The sequence below is a fragment of the Rattus norvegicus genome, chromosome 2, assembly GCF_021556685.1.
Source record: "Rattus norvegicus strain SHRSP/BbbUtx chromosome 2, alternate assembly SHRSP_T2T, whole genome shotgun sequence".
NCBI classification, from domain to species: domain Eukaryota; kingdom Metazoa; phylum Chordata; class Mammalia; order Rodentia; family Muridae; genus Rattus; species Rattus norvegicus.
This window is the reverse complement of record NC_141535.1, coordinates 166,543,788-166,566,665: the sequence shown is the minus strand read 5'-3', so window position 1 is coordinate 166,566,665 and position 22,878 is coordinate 166,543,788. Positions and strand designations below refer to the sequence as shown.

At 38.7% G+C, this 22,878-nt stretch overlaps 1 protein-coding gene and 1 long non-coding RNA gene across 5 annotated transcripts; one reads left to right on the top strand and one right to left on the bottom strand.

Moving 5' to 3' along the window:
* Positions 1–347: 347 nt before the first annotated feature.
* Positions 348–22,649, top strand: Etfdh (electron transfer flavoprotein dehydrogenase). 4 transcript variants are annotated; one of them, XM_087619512.1, is made up of 14 exons: positions 348–568; positions 685–871; positions 4,578–4,715; positions 5,298–5,527; positions 7,785–7,866; positions 8,276–8,394; positions 10,494–10,571; positions 13,282–13,428; positions 14,651–14,791; positions 16,337–16,480; positions 18,153–18,321; positions 20,677–20,859; positions 21,383–21,604; positions 22,292–22,649. In XM_087619512.1, the coding sequence occupies exons 4-14, from the start codon at positions 5,306–5,308 to the stop codon at positions 22,453–22,455; spliced, it is 1,671 nt and encodes a 556-aa protein (XP_087475638.1). In that variant the 5' UTR covers positions 348–568; positions 685–871; positions 4,578–4,715; positions 5,298–5,305; the 3' UTR covers positions 22,456–22,649.
* On the bottom strand, positions 16,337–18,423 carry LOC148006709 (uncharacterized). The gene is made up of 2 exons (XR_015675899.1): positions 17,210–18,423; positions 16,337–17,094 (listed from the first exon to the last, which is right to left on the bottom strand). It is a non-coding gene; the product is annotated as an uncharacterized LOC148006709 (long non-coding RNA).
* Positions 22,650–22,878: the final 229 nt, after the last annotated feature.

Here is a 22,878-nt window from a genome sequence, read left to right as displayed (position 1 = left end):
ACACGGAGTCCCGCCCCATCTTCTCGTTTGTTTCTGCCCTGGACCACAAGTACTTTTCATTTTCCCAGACAGCCAATCAGATATCAAGTCAGGCACTCCTTGCGCACACCTCGGGTCCGGATCGGGAGACACTGGAGCTGAACACTACAACTCCCAGAATGCTGAGCGACTCATCCCCGCTATGCTTCTAGTGCGCACGCGCACATGCGAGACCGTGTGGGCCTCTTCCGTACACTAGGTTCCTGGATGAGGATGACTGGGAGATGGAGTCTTCTGCCTTCTCCTCGCTTGTACGTGACCCGGAAACCTTACTGGGTATCGTGTCCTCTGTGGCGCCGGCGCAAAGCAGAAGAGGGGCGGGTACGCCGCGAAGCAAGGGCGATCAGCAGATCCCAGAGGCTGACAGAAGCTGAGCAGTAGGGGCTTCTTGGCAGGTGATGGCGCCCCTCGTGGCCTAGAAGTCCAGCGCCGTCCTCAAGCCACAGACCCGCCTCTCTCTGTTGTATCTGATCAAGTCTCCGGGTCACTTTGAACATGTTGGTGCGACTAACCAAGCTGTCCTGCCCTGGTGAGATGAAACTCCTGGTGGGGACAGATGGAGCATGGTGGATAAGTTGGGACAAAAGAGACTGGGGCCACACCTGGGGTACTGCAAACACCTCTCTCCTTGTCTGTTTTCTTAAGCTAAACTAGGGCAAAGGTCAATGCCGTCAGCGCCTGTTGGCGGACCCTGGCTTGCCGACCTTGGAGTTGCCCCAGTTGGCAGAATTAACATCTAGGTTAAAGGTCATGAGAAGAGGAAAATGTCAACATTGCCCCCTCGGTGGAGTTCCCCCCCAATGCCGGTCCTAATCCTTACCCCAAGGCTCAGGTATTATCTGCAGCCTTATTAGAAATGGGAAAGAAAGAAAAACTTGTGTGGGTTGTCTCCTTGGTTCTGACCTGACTTTCATCTTTGCAGCCATGATAGTCCAATCTTAATTGAAGTCTGGCCTGTCATATCGTGTAACTCATGTATCAACAATTATGTCTGGAGTCGGAAATTTTTCTGCATTATCCTGTTAACTCCAGGCGTTTTCTGTTAAGGGTGCTTCTAAAAGCAGTTTCATGACAGTTTTAAGTTTTTACTTAAAAACAACCCCCTAATTCAAACAAGTTTAGAGGATCTTGAATTCTTTTGTAATTGGCTTAATATAAATCACTACTGAAGTAAATTTGGCTGTAGGATTTTTAAACGAATGAATGAATATATATATATGTGTGTGTGTGTATATATATATGTATGTGTATATATATATATATTTGTTTAAACAATATGTTTTATATTCAAACCAAGTATCTATTACACAGGATATGTTATACTTTTAGAGCTATTTACAGCCTAATTTAGATGCAGTCTTGGATCCAGTCAGTGACTTTTCTTTGAATGCTGGTTTGATACATTTTCATAACTCAGTGTTACTGCTAGTGTTGACACTAAGTGTGCTTAAGTATGTAATATGTATGGCTGATCTGTGTTCAGTGGACTCTGACTTTGCTTCCCTACCATAACCCTGTCTCTATTCCTAAATGTTCAGATGTCTCAAGAGAGACACCATGCTCATTTAAGTATTTATGCCTTTTTAAATGTCTCTGGTGGAAATCAGAGACCACAGATTCAATTAGTAGATGTATAAATAATAGAATTAAAGTTTGTCATATTCCACTTACTAATTTTCAGATGTAAGTGATAACTTGTATATGGTAAACTACAGTATATAATAAATACTGTTTAAAATGATGTTCGTATGTTTGAACTCAAACTGAATTACTTATTGATATCTTTCCCCCCATGATTTGGGGTAAATAAAGCTTTAATCTTGGTCTTAATAAAGTATTCCAGCGTGATTGATTGATTGATTGATTGATTTTTCGAAATAGGATTTCTATGTGTGGTCCAGGCTGCCCTGGAACTGGCTCTGTAGACCAGGCTGGCCTCAGTCTCACAGAGATCCACAGAGATTCCTGTGCTGAGATAAAGGCATGCACCACCACTGCCCAGCAATATTATAATTTTTAGCGTGCAAAACAAGCTAGAGATCTGTTTCCCTTCTACTTTAAAATTATCAAAAGAAATGTATATAGTACTTACAAGACATTAGACTTCTACTCCAACTGTTTTTCCCACTTCATTCAACTTAGTACTTATTGCCTTGATGCTAGGAATCACTTGAGAAACTATTTGTTGAAATATTTAAAAATATTAACCATGTAAGTGGTGCCAAAAGATAAAATTAGTTTATATAAGGTTAATTTTTATTTGAAAGATTTCTTCTTTCTGTTTAATTGAAAGAAAAAATGTACCATGGCCTCAGGTTCCAGGACTTCAGAGATAATTACTATTTCAAAATTTGACAGGTATTAGAAGAAACTATCTGAATTTCTATTTACCTGCTGTAAATAGGGATTGCAGCTACTCCACGTCTCAGAAAGTTATGAGGGGCATTTTGTTTGGAACAAGTTCACATATAGCACAGGTTGGTTATGATATTATGTAGCTGAAGATAACCTTGAACTTCTGATCTTCCCAGTGTGCATTGCTTTACCTGGTTCATGAGGTACTGATGATCCAACTGGACAAACACTCTACCAACTGAGCCACAACCCCAACCAAGACATAATATTAACATGGAAAATTCTTAACCAGTCATCATGTCCAGGAAAGTGTAAATTATATGGTCAAAACAAAACTCGTTGTCTTTACTATTTAACTATCTTACTATCATAAGATACAATCCGAGTTAGAAAAGACCTCACTATTGTGATAGAAATCGAACAATTTCACAGGTTTTTTGTATATAACCATTGAAATTGTTACTAGGAAGGTCCTGATCCTGTTAAGAAGGGCATAATTGGTCTTGTTGTGTTGCCTCAGCTGGCTGGAAGTCCCTGTGCAGTCCAGACTAGCCTCATAGTCACAGAGATCCCCTATTTCTGCCTCTGCCTCTAGGTGCTGGGATTAAAGGCATGTCACCATGCCCATCTGAATAGCTGTAGCTCTTGTATTTCAGTCTTTGATCTACCTATCACTGTATTCTTTAACTTTTTTTTTTTTAAGATTTACTCATTTATTATATATAAGTACACTGTAGCTGTCTTCAGATACACCAGAAGAGGGCATCAGATCTCTTTACAGATGGTTGTGGGCCACCATGTGGTTGCTGGGAATTGAACTCAGGACCTCTGGAAGAGCAGTCGGGGCTCTTAACCACTGAGCCATCTCTCCAGCCCCATTCTTTAACTTTTTATTTTGAACTTGCTTTAGGCTTTCCGATGAGTTGCAGAGCAAATACAGAGTCCCCACGTGTCTTTCCCACCTTAACATCATATATAATCATGGTGAATATCGAGACTAAGAAACTGACATTGATGAAATGTTATTATACTACAAAATTATTGAGGTTGCCATTTTCTGGTCCAGGATCTAGTCCATGCAGCTTTTAGTTAGCATACCTCCATCTATTTCAATGGGACAGTTCCTCTGCTTCTTGTCATTTGTGATCTTGATACAAGCATTTTAGTGAATGCTTCTTAATCTAAACTTATTTGGTGGTTTCTCATGATTTCCTGGTTAGACTGAAGAGTAAGGATTTTGAGGGTATGTACCACACAGGTTAAGAATCTTTCTCATGGGGTTGGGGATTTAGCTCAGCGGTAGAGTGCTTGCCTAGCGAGCGCAAGACCCTGGGTTCGGTCCCCAGCTCTGAAAAAAAAAAAAAGAAAAAGAATCTTTCTCATTACATCATATCAATAGCATGTGACATCAGTGTTCTGCTGGTCATATTCAAATGGTATGTGATTCAAATACCATTTGATTCACTTTATTCAAATTATAAGTACTGTATTTTTTACTATAAAGTTCCAGTTTTTCTCTTTTAATATTCCACTTATTAGAAACTATTAAGGTCCAGTCCACACTCAATAGGGGAAGAATCAAAGAATATGTGAATATATAATTATTATGTATATTATATAATATTATGAGATTTTTAATAAAAACGTGTGATTAAGCTTGGTATAGTGATAAGCACATTTAATTTCAGCCTTTGGGAGGCAGAGGCAGGTGGATTTCTGTACTTCAAACCCAGCATCATCTATTTAACAAGTTCCAAGCCAGCCTGGGTGATCTAAGACCATGTCTCAAACAAACAATCAAAAACAGTGGATTGAATGGAATTCATTTGACATAAAGAACAATGTATATATTCTTTCCAAATGTTTTTGGAAAAACAAAACAAAAATAGAAAAAAACATATGTTTTTTTCTATTTTTGTACCATTTAATGAGTAACTATCCCTCTCAAATTCCAAACCATTCATTTTTATTATACTATCAGCCATTCATTTTATTCTCTTACTCATTTTAAGATTTGAAATTTTGCTTCATGAGCAAAAGTTAGCTGTATCATTCATATAAGAAAAAACATTCCATTTAGATTTGTGTCAATTATTTAAAATATTCGTTCAGCTGAGAGACTTTTCAGTATACGACAGATGGAAACTAATTTTTAAAAAGATACTGTTTTCATTTTTATGCAGCATATCAGTGGTTTCATGCCTTAAAAATTAAAAAGTGCCTACCTCTGTGTGCTCCAAGATGCTCTTCAACCTCTGCTGTACCTCAGATTACCACTCACTACACTATTCATCCCCGGGAAAAAGACAAAAGATGGGAAGGTAGGCCATAGTTTTCATAATATTCTTGAGACTTCCCTAGATATTTTATATTATCTTGTTGGTATTAATATTTTATTTTTCATGATAATTTAAAAGCATCCAATATATATCCCAGATTTATCAAATGTGTCACATCTTACGGCTTAGATAAGTAAAAACTTGTTGTTGTTGTTCATTTGTTTCTTTTAGAACAGGACTTCATGTAGTGGCCTGACCTTGAACTCCTGAATGTAACAGGATGACCTTCAACTCCTGATTCTCCTGCTCTTACCGCCCAGTTGTCGTGATTATAAGTGTGAACCACCATGCCTTCTAAATTTATAATAGTGGATTTCAAAGCCAAAAGTCTGTTCATGAGAAGCAAAATAAGATACATACTGAACCTAAGAGAACCTGAAACTCATCAAATTATATACTTACTATAATTATTATGCACAGCCCAGAGAGAATATCTATAAATTATACTATTAAGCATGGTAAACACACTAAAACACATCTTAATGTATCCTAAACCAGCATAAGACTTATGTGGTTCTATTAATCCCAGAGTTGTTCTTTATCTTTAACCTGTTTTCCTCCCAGGAGTGAATATGGAGAGATTTGCAGAAGAAGCAGATGTGGTAATAGTTGGTGCCGGCCCAGCAGGGCTCTCTGCAGCTATTCGGCTAAAGCAGCTGGCTGCTGAACAGGAAAAGGACATCCGTGTGTGTCTGGTGGAGAAAGCTGCTCAGATAGGAGCTCATACGCTCTCAGGGGCTTGCCTTGATCCAGCTGCTTTTAAAGAGCTCTTCCCAGACTGGAAGGAGAAGGGGGTAGGACAATGATTCTTACACAAGGTCTAATCTATGCTGTCTCTACTTTCAAATTAGTAAAATAAAGAAAACACTTATCATGTAAATCTAAATTTTAAATTGTTAGGTAAATATATATATTTTTAATTTTTTTAAACTTAAATAGAACCAAAGAAAAGGAACCTGAGCCTATAGCTAAGTAGTATAGCAAGCATGGCAAGACCTGGGTTCAGTTTCCAGCACCACACACAAATGAACAATAGCTGGAAAGCTAAATATAGTTGATTGCTCTTGTACTTCTACCATGGAGGAAGCAGAGTCAGGAGGTTGATGAATTCAAGGCCAGCATAGCTCCATAGCAAGACCTAATCTAAAACAAGAAAGAAGAAACAGAATTATATCTTGACATAGTAACTCATATTTTTTAAATTGTATGTATTTACTTATTTTATTATGTATATGAAAGTCTTGCCTGCATATATGGTTGTACACCACCTGTATGCCTGGTGCCTGTGAAGATCACAAGAGAACTTCGTCCCCTAGGAACTGGAGTTATAAACAATTGAGAGCCACCATGTGGGTTCTGGGAATCAAACCCAGGTCCTCTGGAAGAGCAGCCAGTGCTTTTTAACCTCTGAGCCATCGCTCCAACACGTAACTCCTATTTTATATAACGCTGCCTATATGTCTCATTTATATACTGAACATATGAGAAGCCATGATCTTGAGAATTTCTTTGAACAATTTACCTAATATAACACTTTGTTGTTCTAAATGTTTGCCTAGTAAAGTATTATGTAGACTTTTCTGGGATAATGCAATATCTAAAACCAAAGAGGAAAGTTTAATTTTCTTCTTTTAAAATTTATTTTAGATTTTTATTTTATATGTATGAGTATTTGCCTGCATGTAAGTGTGTGTATCATGAAAATGCCTGATGCCCACAGAGGTTAGAAGAGGGCATTGCATCTCCTTGGAACTTGAATTACACATAGTTGTGGGTGCTAGGAATTGAACTCAGGTCCTCTATATAAGCTAGCACTCTTAACCACTGAGCCAACTCTCTGGCACCTGAAATCAATTTTCTAAAGAAATAATTAATGTGGTTTCTTCTAATATCAGCAGAAAAGGGTACAAGTATGACCATCCAGAAGACTCTGTTAGTTTTCATTGCTTTCAAAATTAATATGAAATTGGTTAAAATCTTACTTCAACTTTTTCTTTTGTAGGATGAGTTATATTTGTCCTCCATCCAAAGTTAGAATATTTGTGAATATCCTTTAATAAAGGTTGAATAAGTATATAAATGTTATTTGCACTCATTTTTTGTGGAATAAACTATAATGTGAAAACTTGATTTGTGCACTCCTTCCCAAAATAGCATGGTTTAAAAAAAAAAGACCGAGGGGCTGGGGATTTAGCTCAGTGGTAGAGCGCTTACTTAGGAAGCGCAAGGCCCTGGGTTCGGTCCCCAGCTCCGAAAAAAAAAGAACCAAAAAAAAAAAAAAAAAAAAAGACCCGGCTGGAGAGATGGCTCAGCCGTTAAAGGCTAGGCTCACAACCAAAAGAAAAAAAAAAAAAAAAAGACCAAAACAAAAAACCAAAAACCCTAAAAAGGGACTTACTCTGTCTTCAGGTTATCAGAAACCGGAATCATTAGATTGGCAGTGTCAGCTCTAATGTCAAAGCCCTTTATTGTCTTGAGACCTCTACACCACAGCTGTCAGTTCTACATACATGTCGAATGTCTTTATCCCCAAAAGGACAACTTTTCTAATTTTTCCTCCAACTAGGCAGAGTTTTAACTTGCAGCAGGCACCGAGGCCCACAGAGAGGGAGGCATGATGTACACAGTTCAGACATGTTTCAAGAGGCCTCTCAAAACCACCAAGAGCTATGGGTTGGCTTTTCAGATTCCCATCTTCAGACCAGAGAGATGGTCTGTGATTAAGCGTACTGATTACTTTTCCAGAGGACCAAAGTTCAATTCCCAGCATCCACGTGGCAGCTTACAACCATCTGTAACTCCAGAGCCACCTCTGGCCTCTGTGGGCCCCAGGCACATAAAGGTACACAGCTGTACATGCAGGCTAAACACTCTTAGACACTCTTACACATTTCTAAGGAAAAAGGATTTCTGTTTCCAACAGACACAAAACAATTTAGTTACAAGGTTTTCAAAGCAAAGGAGGAGTTCCTTTTCTCTCTTCTCTTTCAGAGGCATATTCACCCAACATACAAGTAACATCATCTCCTTCCTGTTCTCATTTGTTCCCAGGCTCCACTTAACACTCCTGTAACAGAAGACAGGTTTGCGATTTTAACAGAGAAACACAGAATTCCTGTGCCAATTCTTCCAGGTAGAGTATGCACAGTCGCGAAAGCATGGGCTTGCACGGCTGGAGGGGCTGCATCTCGGTGAGGAAAACCCTCAGATGAGAACACAGAAGCCGAAATGTGGAGGACTTGCCCAGAGATGGCTAAGCAAGCTAATGAGAAGGCCAGACTAGGGTGCAGTTCTTTTGTCTTCCTCTCTAAAAGAGCCTTGAAAGCCAGCGAGGAATTTTTTATTTCAGGCTTTAATATTGACTTTATTTTAATAAGCTAGAACTATACCCAAACTTTTAAAAAATGTCATGATAGCCAAAAAGATAATGTGTATATTTATGCAGCAGTACACACTGGTTAGATTTTTTAAATTAAGTATATTAGATTATCAGAGTGCCTTAGCAATAAAATGTCAGGTTTTAAATTGCATAAAAATTGCAGGTCTTCCGATGAACAATCATGGCAATTACATCGTACGCCTCGGACACCTCGTGAGCTGGATGGGAGAACAGGCAGAGGCTCTGGGAGTTGAAGTGTACCCTGGATATGCTGCTGCTGAGGTCTGTGTAGTTTTGTTTTTTTTAACATTTATAGAAAACAATCTCTTTCTTACAAAAGTAAACCAATAATTTTACAGAGGTAAATTGTTTAGAAAAATCTTAGCATTTTAGAATAGCAAAATTGGGGAAAATACTAAAAATGCTAATCCAAAGAGGAATTGAATTTCTTCTATTGCTCCCGTCATGTGATTGAACGCCATGGGGATATGAATCTCTCTGTGGACTCCTGGTCATCTTTTCATGTATTCAGTGGAAATCATCTGCTGTGTGGCTTTGCAAAACAAGTCTATGCCCCCTTCCAAGGACACTCTTCTTGTCTTTTTCACTCTTTCCCCACCTTTACTCACCAGGTTTTACTTTCCCAGGCTAATATTCTCATTTCTTTCAACCACCATGCTGTGTTATTTGACCTCCCTCACTATTGTCGTGCTCCACCAAACACATTTCTTTCCCTTTTCAAAAGTGGCACCATGATGAATGAACTAGTTCAAACCTGTGTAGATTATTCTCCATTCCAAAAACTTCTTCTATTAGTTCCCACAGAGTGATAGTTTTTGGGAACCATTTCAAACTGTTGACCCCAAGGAATTAAATTTGAAAATCCAAAAGAACCTTCAATGTCTTCAAGACATTAAAGAACTTGTAAACAATTTGTTTAAATCAATTTAATATTCAATGAACAATAAACCAAAAATCCCCCTACTTTCACAGGCTGAGAAAGAAATATCCTTTTAAAAAGCCAGGCACCTGGGCATGATGGTGTGCCTTTAATCCCCAGCATTCATGAGGCAGAGACAGGCAGATCACTGTGAATCTGAGGCCAGCCTGGTCTACATTAGGCTAGCCAGGCCTATATAGTGAGACTCTGTCTCTATAACAGAAAGGAAAGGGCTGGGAGGATGAAGCAGTTAAGAGCACTGGCTGCTTCTCCAGAGGACCCCGGTGTAATTCCTAGCACCCACATGCCAGCACACACAACTGTCTTTTAGTCCAGGAGATCTGCCACCTTCCTCTGGCCTCTGAAGGCACAGCATGAACATTCAGGCAAAACATAAAATATAGACATAAAATGAAACATACATAAATTTTTTTGAAGAAATAATGAAAGAAGAGTGAGAGGTAAGAAGTGTTGTGGTAAAAATTAAAAAGAACTTTTTCAATCAGTTCCTGTGAGCCGGATCCTCTCGCTCCAGCTGTGACTCTGCCACACAAGCCACCCTCTCCCAATGGTCCCCTAGGCCGTAGGTACCACGCCACACACACACACACACACACACACACACACACACACACACACACACACACACAGAGTTAATTTTTACATGCTGTGGCTAGCTCAAAGGCTGGGCTTTGAGCCTAAACAGTCCTCTGCTAGCAAATGCTCCCGTCCAGTACTCCTGAGACTCCCACACCTTCCCCTATTACTCCAGGTCCAATCGGGGAAGGCCACCTACCAGAATTCTTACATGACTGGTTGACTTTCTCTCTTGCATTATGTCCCATCCTTCTCCCCGATCCTGCCACTCTCTCCCCTCAATCCTGGTGACTCTTCCTTCCTCTCTTCCCATTTCTAGCCCACACAAATCCAAAGGTCCCACCTTAAGTCTATCTGCCCAGTCATTAGCTGTTGGCTCTTTATTGATTGATCGAAAAGCATTTGGGGAAAGGACCTTCAGTATTTGGACATGCAGACTCCCAACTTTGGGGCCGAATTAATTCAACGCATTAGAACCAATCCCCAACGGTTAGCAGGCTTTATTGTTTGCTTTAGTGCTCGGAACCAGACCTCAGTTCCATGTCTACCCCGTTCTCCATTGCTGCTCTCCTTGGGTCAGCACCCACCTGACCCGCTCTCCTTTGTTCATACACTCCCATGATTCCAGGGTGCAGTTGCATTGACTGTCCAGAGAGCATTTTTCTCTAGAGGAAACAGGAGTGGGGTGTCACAGTAGTTTCTCATCTTCTTGATTATGCTTCATGATTATTTACATTCCCCCACCCTTCTTGCTTCAAAAATAAACTGTAATCATCATCATTTCAAATATGTCAAAGTTAATATGAATCTGAGGTAATACTAAGTTTGTTTTTGTCATTTTTAGGTCCTTTATCATGAAGATGGTAGTGTGAAAGGAATCGCCACTAACGATGTGGGAATACAGAAGGATGGTGCACCAAAGGTATGCCTACGAACAACAGCTATGTGCTGAGGCAGGGCAGGGCATGGAGCACATCCGCAGGCCCAGTACTTGGGAGGCCGAGGCTGAGGCTCAAGGCCAGCCTAAGCTAGCTACATACGAGATCCTTTCTCAACAAAAAGAACCAACTCAAGCGTGGTATTTAGGTCTTCCTACAAACTGCACAGTATGGAGGTTTTAGAATATACTTAGTAGTATTTTTAACAATTGTTTAAAAACAAGAGACACGTTTGAGCTCAACACAAGTATAACATGTTTAAGAATAATTTTTAAAAGATAAAATCTGAGTCATATACCTGTGGAACAAACATGAAAGCTTTGATTCCATTCACTCAATGAGAGACTTAGTAAGTTGTGGCAACTAGCACAGTCATCTGCATCGGCACTCCTTTAGTCTCATTCACTCTGTTCACAGCAGCCATCTTTCGGGAAACCTAAAACTGGTTCCCTCCTCTCCTCCACGACGTCGGTCTGACAGGTGAACACAGGTGCACGTTAGCTGCAGCCGCTGCTATGTACAATCCATACTACAAAGCCTGAAAAGTCGCTCAGACTCACAGGAGTCACTACGTAGATCAGTAATGAAACTACATATAACTTAACAGGCATAGCTAGCACCAGGCATGGGAGCACGTACCTGTTATCCTACTATTTGGGAGGTTGAGGCAGAGGGATGGCTGTGGACTCTGTTTTAAAAGTGGGGGGGTGGGGTAGAAAACCAAGATTAAAAAAGAATGTTTTATGTAAGCCTAAATAGATTGGAGCTTCAAAAGAAAAGAATTACAGAGCTTGCAACTGTCAGGTTCTTTTCCTACCATAAGAATAAACACAAATTCCCATCACAATACATTGTCCGTCTGTGTTTACTACCTAATCTCCCAACTACATGGTCGGCTTCTTGAGGACAGAGGTAACATACAGTTACCCTAGACCTGGTGATTGCTTATTGCTTAACCCCTTTCTCCTATTCTTGAACAGAATTAGGAATCTAGTCTCCTCCAGTAAGTTTTTCTGCTTAGAAAGCCAGTGGCAAGCACACAAGCCATGCCATGCTGCTTGCCTGTGCAATTATTCTCTATACATTATGACAACCTAATTACAAATTTGTAAAGAAATTTACATATAACAAATAGTAACGTTACAACATCACAACAAAGACCACACATGTTCCTCTCTGAATACACACATACATATGTATATATTACATGAATGTAATGTATAAAAGAAGCCAGGCATGGTCGCACATACCTATAATCAGGAGGATAAGCTGATACCCAGCGCTCAAAAGTTGCCTGGTCAACATACTGAAAAACCGTGAGAGAAGAAGAAAACCAAAAACACCATAGAAGAATGTGGTGGGGTCTCCTGCTCCATGTTTGCCATGGGGAAAAGCAGAGGTGGTTTCTGCTGTGCTCCACTCATTTTTTATCCTACTTAGCTTGATTTTCGCCTGTGACATTTTGAAACAGCTCCAGCTTTTCAGTCTGGTGGTCAACTCGGTCTTGTCTATTGGTATATGCTTATCTGTGATATGATTATATGGCACAAATAGACACCCCTCAAGAAAAAACCAATTTACCAATCAAAGTGAAAAGCGGGCTGGTTCTCTGAGTGTGCCTAGCACTGAGGTAGTTCTGACTATTGAGACTGAAGAATTCTGGGTTCACTGGCAGCTTGGCCTTCACTGCAAGACAGAAACAAAAACTTAATCTATTTGACCATTAAAATATGAATGTTTCAAAAAATATGAATGTTTCATTTCTGGTATAATGCATATAATATACATACACTTATGATGTGCAAATAACTATGAAGCATTACTTTGGTATAAACCTATTAATTATATAAATAATATATCTATATACACATACACCTCAAAAAAATATATTTTATAATGGATTTCCTTAATTATTGTTCTTAAGTAACTGTCACCTGCCAGATGTAAATGCAGTTAGAAAAAAGTCTCTAATTGTAACCTGTTTTTGTTTTATTTTGAGACGTAGTCTCTTCATTGTGGCCTAAGCTGATCTCAAATTCATAATCCTCCTACCTTGGCCTCTTAAGGTCTGGGATTACAGAAGTATGCAACATGTTTGGCCTTTATATACATGTATGCATGCATACATACATACATACAAACATACCTACATACATATTTGATTAATTTTTTAGTGAGAGGGAAATTTGTTTTGCAATACTGTATGTTGACAGTAGGGAAAAGGTTAAAGTAAATAAAGCAAGTAGATGCAGAGTGTGTTGAGTGCAGTCGAATGCTTAAAAGGATGTAACTAGGCTGGTGAGATGGCTCAGCACTTAAGAGCACTGGCTGTTTGCTCTTCTAGAGGTCCTGAGTTCAATTCCTAGAACTTCATGGTGATTTGAAGCCCTCTTCTGGCATGTAGGTGTACATGCAGACAGCACTTCCACTCTTTAAAAAAAAAATGATGTAACTAGATTGTATATGGTGTTTAATGCATATTTTCTTTTCATAACTCATAAGAAATCTACTGCTTTGCTTCTGATGGTAAAAGCAAACTCAGGAATGTACAGAGATGGGAAATTTAGACTCACTTATAATAAATAGTCCTGATAGTTTTCCTTCCAGTACATAGGTCTACTATGTTTTGTGTACCTAAATCGTTGTTAGCTTATTTTATCAAATACTGTTTTTTAACAAGTTTTTGCTTTTCAGACAACATTTGAGAGAGGCCTGGAGTTGCATGCCAAAGTCACAATCTTTGCAGAAGGCTGCCATGGACACCTAGCCAAGCAGCTTTATAAAAAGTTTGATTTGAGGGCCAGCTGTGATGCCCAGACTTACGGAATTGGTTTGAAGGAGGTATCCTGGTTTGCTTGTGCAATTTTAACCTTAAGTGATGGAATTTAATTTGTATTATCATGTAGTTTATAATATTGATTTAATTTTACTCTAATTTTTTCATTAATTTAAATGGTTTCTTTATAACTAAAACAGGTCAAATGATTGCCTAAATTATGTCTACAGCACCTCATAAACTTGAAAATATTTGAACCTTAATATTTCCCATAACATTCCCTTCGATGGCTTTCTCATGTGCTACTTATAGAATGGCCAAATCCTACAAAGAATTATTTATTCAAAATTATGTGAAAATATTTCAAGAAATACTCATTGTATATTAATCTATAATTTAATAAAGTTAAATGCATATTTTCTTTCTTTTTTTTTTAAAGATTTATTTATTTTATGCATACGAGTACACTGTAGCTGACTTCAGACGCAACAGAAGAGGGCATCGGATCCCATTACAGATGGTTGTGAGCCACTATGTGGTTGCTGGGAATTGAACTCAGAACCTCTGGAAGAGCAGTCAGTACTCTTAACCTCTGAGCCATATCCCCAGCCCAAATGCATATTTTCTTAATTTATTCTACACTCTATTAACCCTTTAAACTTGTTTTTTGTTTTGTTCTGCAGTGCTAGGAATTAAACTCAGGACCTTGACTGTGTTAGGCAAACCTTCTACCAGAGCTGCATCCCGAGCTAGTTTAAGAACTTTACAAAATCTTCCTTCCTGACTCCCAAAGGCCTCACCACCATGACCAGCATATTTTTTAAAGGGCTTGGGATGTCAGAGTGCTTGCCTAAAATGTATGACAGCCTGATTTCAGTGTCCAGCACTGAAAAAATAAGTAAATAAATATTTGTGAATAAAAGCTGGCAATGAACAATGATCTTATTGTAAGATGGCTGAAGAATGATAAAATGGCAGCTCTGAAGTTTGCTACTCCATTGATTTTCCCCTCTCCCGCAACAGTAGGCATGCTTGAGTAGCCAGTACTCCAGAAATTTTTCAATAATCTTTTCTATAGTCACAAAAGAAATACTTAATTTGAAGTGCTAATGGGTTCATCACTTTCATGAACCATTTCTTTATGTTGGCTTACAATCATTTAATTATATTTTTGTCCAAAATAATTTTGTGCTGCTTTCATGTAATTAATATTACACAATATTACATGTTACATAATATTAATGTAATTAATACTGTAAGACTTCAAGGACTGTGTTTTGTTTTTAGTTATGGGTTATTGATGAGAAGAAGTGGAAACCTGGGAGAGTAGATCACACTGTTGGCTGGCCCTTGGACAGACATACTTATGGAGGCTCTTTCCTCTATCACTTAAATGAAGGTGAACCTCTAGTAGCTGTTGGTTTTGTGGTAAGTTTTCTCCCATTGCAAAAAGTTTTACTAGAGGTATAGGGTGATCCATGTGGAAAGTAGAGCTTTATATAGAGAGAATACTTTTCTATTAGAAAGCTGACTTTTGAACTTACCAGCATGTAAAATCTCTATGGCTACTGTAGACATTCATCAACTTGCTTAGCTGTAATACTAGTAGCTCCCACACTCTAGGCACTGTTCTAGAAGGTTAGTGGAGATTGGTCAGTCAATTTTGTAGCCATCCTGTGTGCTATGAAGCATATCCTTATTATGAGCAAATTAAATAAGTCTATCCAAATGCCACAGGAACTCCTTGTCTTAGTTGCTGTTCTGTTGCTGTGAAGACACCATGACCAAAGCAACTCTTATAAAAGAAAGCATTTTATTGGAGGCTTCCTTACAGTTTCAGAGGGTTAGTCCATGACATCAGTGGTGCCAGAGCAGTAGCTGAGAGCTTTATACCCTAATCTGAAGCCAGAGAGAGAATGGGCCTGGTCTAGTCTTAACATCACCAAACCCATCTCCAGTTGCAACCTTCCTCCAACAAGGCCACACCTCCTATCCTTCCCAAACAGTTCAACTAACTGAGAACAAAGCATTCAAACATATGAGCCTGAAGGAGCCATTTCCATTCAAATTACCATAATGATAGAGGTGGGATTCATGCCTGATGACTTTAGAGCCCACTTCCACTATGGCATGCTGCTACTAAAAATAAGTTGGCCCACAGTCTGAACCTACCATTTAAAAAAAGAAATCAAACAAACAAACAAACAAACAAAAACAAATCACAATTTCCTCTTCATTGCTATAGCAATAAATTATATCTTAAACATTTTGAACAATCAAGTTTCGACATCTTATAGCTAACAGCAATGTCAAGGGTTAGTGTCATGACCCTTTTACATGATTCATCATTAAATCTCTGCACTCAGTACATAATTTAACCCCAGTTGTCAGGCTTTGGTGTGTCACCCTGTGGTACTTATCCTAGTGACTCAGGCTTATGAAAAGAGAAAGGTGTAGCTATTAATTTGAGCACTGACACAGCTGTAAAAGCTGTACTTCCTCCACTGTTTTTACACCACTTTAATTCTGCCCTAGTACGACTGTAACATAGATTACTCTTTTCGTTGCTTGTTTTTGTTTTGTTTTGTTTTTAAGGCAGGCTTCTGTGTGTAGCTCTGGCTATCCTGCAATTCTCTGTAGACCAGGCTGGCCTCCAACCAAGAACCACCTGCCTCTGCCTCCGAAGTCCTAGGATTAAAGGTGTGTACCACCACTGCCCGGGCTGGATTACTATCTTACTTGTAGAGTTGGTATTGGTAAGTTATGTAATTACAACTCCACTTGTGGATACTTATTTACAAATGCATTGAGAATCATTTTTTTAATTTGGACCTTAATTTCCAAAGCACAGTGGCTTCTTGAGATCTTCTTAATCTTTAAAGTTTTTGTAGTTATAAATGCCAATTATCCTTTTGCTTACTTTCTTACCCTCAGTGTAGTTTATCTCTGCTTTAATTTTTGTTTTGCTTTAAGGTTGGCCTGGACTATCAGAATCCATACCTGAGTCCATTCAGAGAGTTCCAGAGGTGGAAGCATCACCCCAGCATCCGACCAACCCTGGAAGGTGGGAAAAGGATAGCCTATGGAGCCCGAGCTCTCAATGAAGGTGGCTTGCAGGTAGCCTCCAGCACTTCTCAAATTAAGAACATAATTTTTATTTCATAGGACAAAACTTTAAGGAGCTTAACAAATACTTATAAATTATGCATAAACACAGTGATTACAGTATACCATGAATTTAGTTTCAAGAATATATTGAGAGCTGGAGAGATGGCCCAGTGGTTAAGAACACTTGTTCCTGCAGAAGACTGAGGTTCTGTTTCCAGCATCTGTAGCACAGCTCACAACATCCACAGCTCCAGTTCCAAGGCATCTGATACTTGCTTCTGACCTTCTCAGACATCAGGCCCACACATGGTACACAGGCATACAGCAAAACACTCATACACATAAAAAGGAAAAGGGTTATATTGATTTGATTGGGGTGGTGGTGCACGACTTTAACCTCAGCACTTGGTTGGCTAAGGCCGGTGGATTTCTTGAACTTGAAGCCAGACAAGAATGGTGAGACCCTGTGTCCAAAATATATATTTCTAGAGATATTTTCATGGGCCTTTTGTTTACTTTTTACTAGAAAAAACCTGTGTGATTCATGCTTTCCTTTTATTGTTTTACTTACACCAGGAAACTGAAAAGGAAATTTTTCTTTTAAAAATCGTTTATCCCAGGGGCTGGGGATTTAGCTCAGTGGTAGAGCGCTTACCTAGGAAGCACAAGGCCCTGGGTTCGGTCCCCAGCTCCGAAAAAAAAGAACCAAAAAAAAAAAAAAAAATCGTTTATCCCAACTAAGTGTTTCAGGTGGCCTGTTATGATTCTATCTCTGGTTATTCTGTTAAAAGTAAATATTTTGAAATGTTTGTTGGGTATATGTGAAATGATGAAATAAGAACTAAATGGCCAGATAAAAGTTGTTAGTACTGTTATGAAGAGTATCAGTCAGACAGATAAGATAATCTGAAAAGCAGCTCTAAAGGCTAGCCCAAATGACTTGGAAGGAGATAGCATCTCTGCTTTCAGGATTGTATTTAAAACATGATCACTTCTGCCTCTAATAGTCTAGATTCTCAAACTGTTTTAGAAATTGGTGTTTGGTTTCCTTTAATCTATTAGAAAAGTAACATGGAGGTCACATGACTTTAAAATAAAGCTTTGAATCCTTTTCAAACTGAGTACATGTTCCATGCAGTCCTTACTTCAGTTCCTACTCCCTAGACAGTGTACTTTTGTTGGCTAAGCTGAAAACAGTGGCACCTTTTTTGGCCAATACCTTTATTACTCTGGTTGTTTTATCAGAAGTTGAAAGCTCCAGTTGCTTAGAGCAGCACCTAGACGTTGTAATGCCATTAGAGTACATTCTTTACCTCCACATACCAGACTGAAATAGACATGGACTCATTTCCCAAAATACATGTAAAGAAAATTACAATTTTCACCAAAACTTAGAAAATGTTTGAACTGTGACAGATACACATAAATAAAAGCATGTTATTTTAAACATATTGTTTTGTTAATTGTCCCATACAAGACAGGCATGGGATAGGAAGAGGGAAAAAAAAATAGAAAGCAAGCCACAGTCCTAACCCTACACGCGCCGACTGTTCCCCTTCCTTGCGACACCCCTTTTCCAGGCGTTTACTCTTCTTTGCCCTACAACTTTAGGTTTGAAATATTTGTGTTTGTTTTGTCTCATTTGAGCTGACGAATGTATTATTCTTCATCTTCTTTTCAGTCCATACCAAAACTCACTTTTCCTGGTGGCTTACTAATTGGTTGCAGTCCTGGATTCATGAATGTTCCCAAGATCAAAGGTACCCACACAGCAATGAAAAGTGGAAGCTTGGCAGCAGAAGCAATTTTTAAGCAACTAACTAGTGAAAATCTCCAATCAAAGACAGCAGGTGAGAAACTCCTATATGAAAGAAATACTAAGACAGGCAGACATTTTCTTCTAAAGATTTATTTATTTATTTAATCTATATAAGTACACTGTAGCTACCTTCACACACCAGAAGAGGGCATTGGATACCATTATAGATGGTTGTGAGCTCAGGACCTTTGGAAGAGCAGTCAAGTGCTCTTAACCACTGAACCATCTCTACAGCCCCTACAGTCAGAAATTTTAACTGTCATTTTCTTCACATCCAAAGTAGAGCACCAGTGATGTCCCCTTTCAGCACATGGTACACCTGCACCTTATGGGATGATTCAAAAAGGTATCACACAAATTCCCAAGTATAGGTGGCAAAATCAGCCACCTATTCTTAGTATATTGTAAGCATAATCACAACTCTGCTATGACAGAAAACAACTACGACCACCATAGTAAAGTAAGAGGCCGTCTGACTGGACCTGGTGGCACACATTGTTAATCAAAGAGAGACAGGCAGGTCTCCGAGTTCCATGCCAGTCCAGACTATGTAATGAGACTGTCTCTAAATCAATTAATTATAAAATGACCCCTAGCAAGTTTCTTATTCTGAAACCCAGTTTTCTCTTTGATTTCATTTTTCCTTATTATTTGTAAGTTATGTATTTATTATTATATATACTTTTATATATAAATAGATATAATTTATAAATTAATATATACTATATTCACTTTGAATCATTTGCCTATATATTATAAAATAGTATATATGTTATATACATTTATACATTATATACTATGTATAAATATTAACTATTTTCACTGTTATTACTGTTTACTAGTTTTTTACTATTAATATTTGCTATTTATTTTTACTGTTATTACAGTATATGTAATGTGTAGGAGTTAGGCATGCATAAGCCATAGTACACATTTAAAGGTCAGGAAACTTTCAAAAAAAATCAACTATCATTGTTCACTTGTGTACGTAGGTCTCTGCACATGCGTACAAGTTCCTGCTGAGACCCCCCCCCCCCAGGAGCTGGGAACTCAGCTCCATGGTTGCCAGTTTGGGGTTTGTTTGCTTTTTGGGGGCTTGTTTTGTTGTTTTATTTCTCTTTGCCAGTACTGGGTATTGAACCTAGGGTTCTACAATTAAACTACACCCCCCTGCTGTTGACCTCATTTCCACAGTCCGCATTGCAGTCACTGGTGTTGTCCACTTCTTGAACATCTATGTCACACATCCTCTTCTCTCATGGTCTCTGCCTCTGTTCAAACAGCCAATTGGGATGCACATGGATGGCCTCCTACTTAGCACTGTTCATTATCACGCGCCATCATGTGACACACTACATATTTGGCTTAATTTATCTTAATTTATCCTGGCACCTGGAAAAAAACTCTAGCAAAGATTGTTCATTTTCAGTTCCAAACAGTGAATATAAGCCTAGTCCTTAGAATTACACATAACTAAGAATTAGCAGGTCAGGGACTTGAGGTATAGCTCAATGGCTGAAAGATTGCCTAACATGAACAAGCCTCTGGGTTTGATTGTTCCCAAGCTCTGGAGAGAGAAAAAAAAACCAAACCAGTGTTAAGCACAGCTTGGTTATGCCTTCAAGTATCTTAAGAATGAAGATCTAGCACATGGGCTTGTTAAGAGGTAAGAAAACCAATAAAAGCCAAGGAGATACCTAGACAAGGCAGGATAGACAAGATGAAGTACAGACGGTAGATAGAGTGTTCTCTTAATTTTTCATCAAGTACTATTCCCTATGGGACCATAAGCCCTGCTGTAGCTGTACCATGCATACATAGTACCAGATGACCCTGGAATTTAGAGTTATAAGAAAGGAATACAATCCCTTGAAATTTTTAACAGAAAACCATTAACTAAAGATGCAAGTCAGTTAATAAACAATTGTTCCCCTTAAAGATTAAATGTACCATACTAGATATAGCACTTGCCCAGTGTTCATGAAGCACTAGATTTAATCCCTACCATCTGCACCCCCATCCCCCAAAAGATTGATTTCTTAGTAGTATTCTTAACAAACTAGATGACTTTAAACAAGTTCTTTACAAGTTCAGTAGGAGGTTCAAAATCAAGGAGCATGCTCTCTGAAGTTTCTAATTTTCCTCATCTTAGATTTACACATTCTTTCCTCCCTTTTCTGCCTGTCTTCACCTCACCATCATCTGTCTGTCTCTTGTAAAGTGGGCATGTCTAATAGATTAGGGACTCACTCTATTCCACAAGACCCCAATTATGTCTGTAACCATTCTGTTATACTCAGACATGATTCTGCATGGGTCCACATGACGTTTTTAAAAACTAAGCCTCACTATCTATCTTTCACTTAATATTTGTTTTTCATAAAAGGACTCCACGTAACTGAGTATGAGGACAATTTGAAGCAATCCTGGGTGTGGAAAGAGCTACATGCTGTCAGAAATATAAGGCCATCCTGCCACGGGATCCTGGGGGTATATGGAGGGATGATTTACACTGGAATATTTTACTGGATATTGAGAGGAATGGAGCCATGGACTCTAAAACATAAAGGTAATTCAAATATACTTAATGCTAGTATTGATATTAAGTACCTATATATGGAAAAAATGTATGTGTGAGGTGTACTTTTAATAAGAGAATATAACCTTGTTGTAGGGTTGTTCCCCCCACCCCTTCTTGGTAGTGTTGGGGGCCCAGGCTGCACTGCTCAGTAGCAAACACTTTCATTAAGCTCATCTCCACCCACCCTCTTCACATTTTAAACTTGCTTGTCAGAGCCATGGTAAATATGGTTCTGTTTGGATGCTGGGGGTTGGGGTTCAGGGGGTGGGGGGACAAGCCAGACATGGAGTGGTAAAGGCAAGACAGTTAAGTTCAAGGCCAAGTTCTGGACCACATAACAAGACTGATTGAGAAACTGAGGATGAAGTTCAATTGTAAAAGCCTATCAGCATGAGCTGCCTGTATCACCAACACACACACACACACACACACACACACACACACACACACACAGAGTGAGTCCTGGAAAATGATGTTACTTTATTAAACATCTTCCTCAAAATTGCTTAAGGCTCAGACTCTGAACAGCTCAAACCAGCCAAGGACTGTACACCCATTGAGTATCCAAAACCTGACGGACAGATCAGTTTTGACCTCTTATCCTCTGTGGCTCTGAGTGGTACTAATCATGAACATGACCAGCCAGCACATTTAACCTTGAAGGATGACAGCATACCTGTTAATAGAAATCTGTCAATATATGATGGGCCTGAGCAGCGATTCTGCCCTGCAGGTGAGTAACAATTTCTTTCTGTTCCTAAACATTTAACAATTTCCCAGTTCAAGATGCTCCCTTCCTATTGCAAAGAGACCATTAAAACACACACACATGTGCACACAACACTCTATGCTCAGCACCCTAAATGAAACCCATTTCTTGAATGTCCTGAATCACAATGATAAAATAGTAGGGATTTTGGTTAGGTTCACTTTGGATGACCTATCTCCAAAATGCTTTCATGTCTGCCCTCATACAAATGGACTACAGAAAAGAAATACCTGTTCTCGGGTCTTTTTAAACGCTGTTCTGAAATGATGGTTCACGTGTACATGTATAGACATGACCACACCGAGTCCAGTGACTGACACTAAATTCATCCCAAGTACTGAATCCCTTAAGTGCTAAGAGCTTTCAGTTAAAATTAATGAAAACAAGATAAGTAATATGGTAGAATAAACAGTACTCAGATTTATGAAAATCACTGTATGCTCAAGTGAGATTGGAAGATAAATATTCAAGAATAAGCTCCTATCTTTGACTTGTCTGTCAGAAGGAAGGGCTGGAGTCAATTTCTTTAGCTTGTTAACTAACCCAGAGAATACTGCTGCACTTCTTTTATGTGATTAGTTTATACCCACTCACTTTTTCATTATTTGCCTTTTGTTGCATAGCTAAATATATATATAATTTTTTTTACAGGAGTTTATGAATTTGTTCCTCTGGAACAAGGTGATGGATTTCGGTTACAGATAAATGCTCAGAACTGTGTGCATTGTAAAACATGTGATATCAAAGACCCAAGTCAAAATATTAACTGGGTGGTCCCAGAAGGTGGAGGAGGACCTGCTTACAATGGCATGTAAAGCCCAAGTGCCTCCACTTACTGGCACATTTGACAGCCAGTTTCTAGAATACTGTAAATGTATGCCAAACTAACCTCCCATATGTTTGGATAACTTCTGAACAAGTGTCCTTCAAACACTGAAGTAAAAAACTTTGTATCTAACGTCCCATAAAATCATGAAATATTTGTCATTAATAAAACTTTATAAATAAATAATAGAGCATCTACTTACTTTTCAAGTCCTTCCAGTACCAACAGAAACTTGTGCTACTAAGCTCCTACAATATATTTGTCTTGCAAAACTTAAAATCTTTAAGTATAAAAACAAATGTTTATTGTAGACCACGAAAGAAGATCCAGAGCTCAACACTTACAAGCAATTTTATTGAGACAGAGCCATACCTGCTGGTTTATACACATAATTGTGACAGGTTACATCCTT

Coding starts and splice junctions, on each gene's coding strand:
- Etfdh (XM_087619508.1), top strand. CDS start 535: ATGTTGGTGCGACTAACCAAGCTGTCCTGCCCTG. Junction 18,322..20,676: donor TCTCCAATCAAAGACAGCAG/GTGAGAAACTCC, acceptor TTTTCATAAAAG/GACTCCACGTAACTGAGTAT. Junction 21,605..22,291: donor GCAGCGATTCTGCCCTGCAG/GTGAGTAACAAT, acceptor TTTTTTTTACAG/GAGTTTATGAATTTGTTCCT.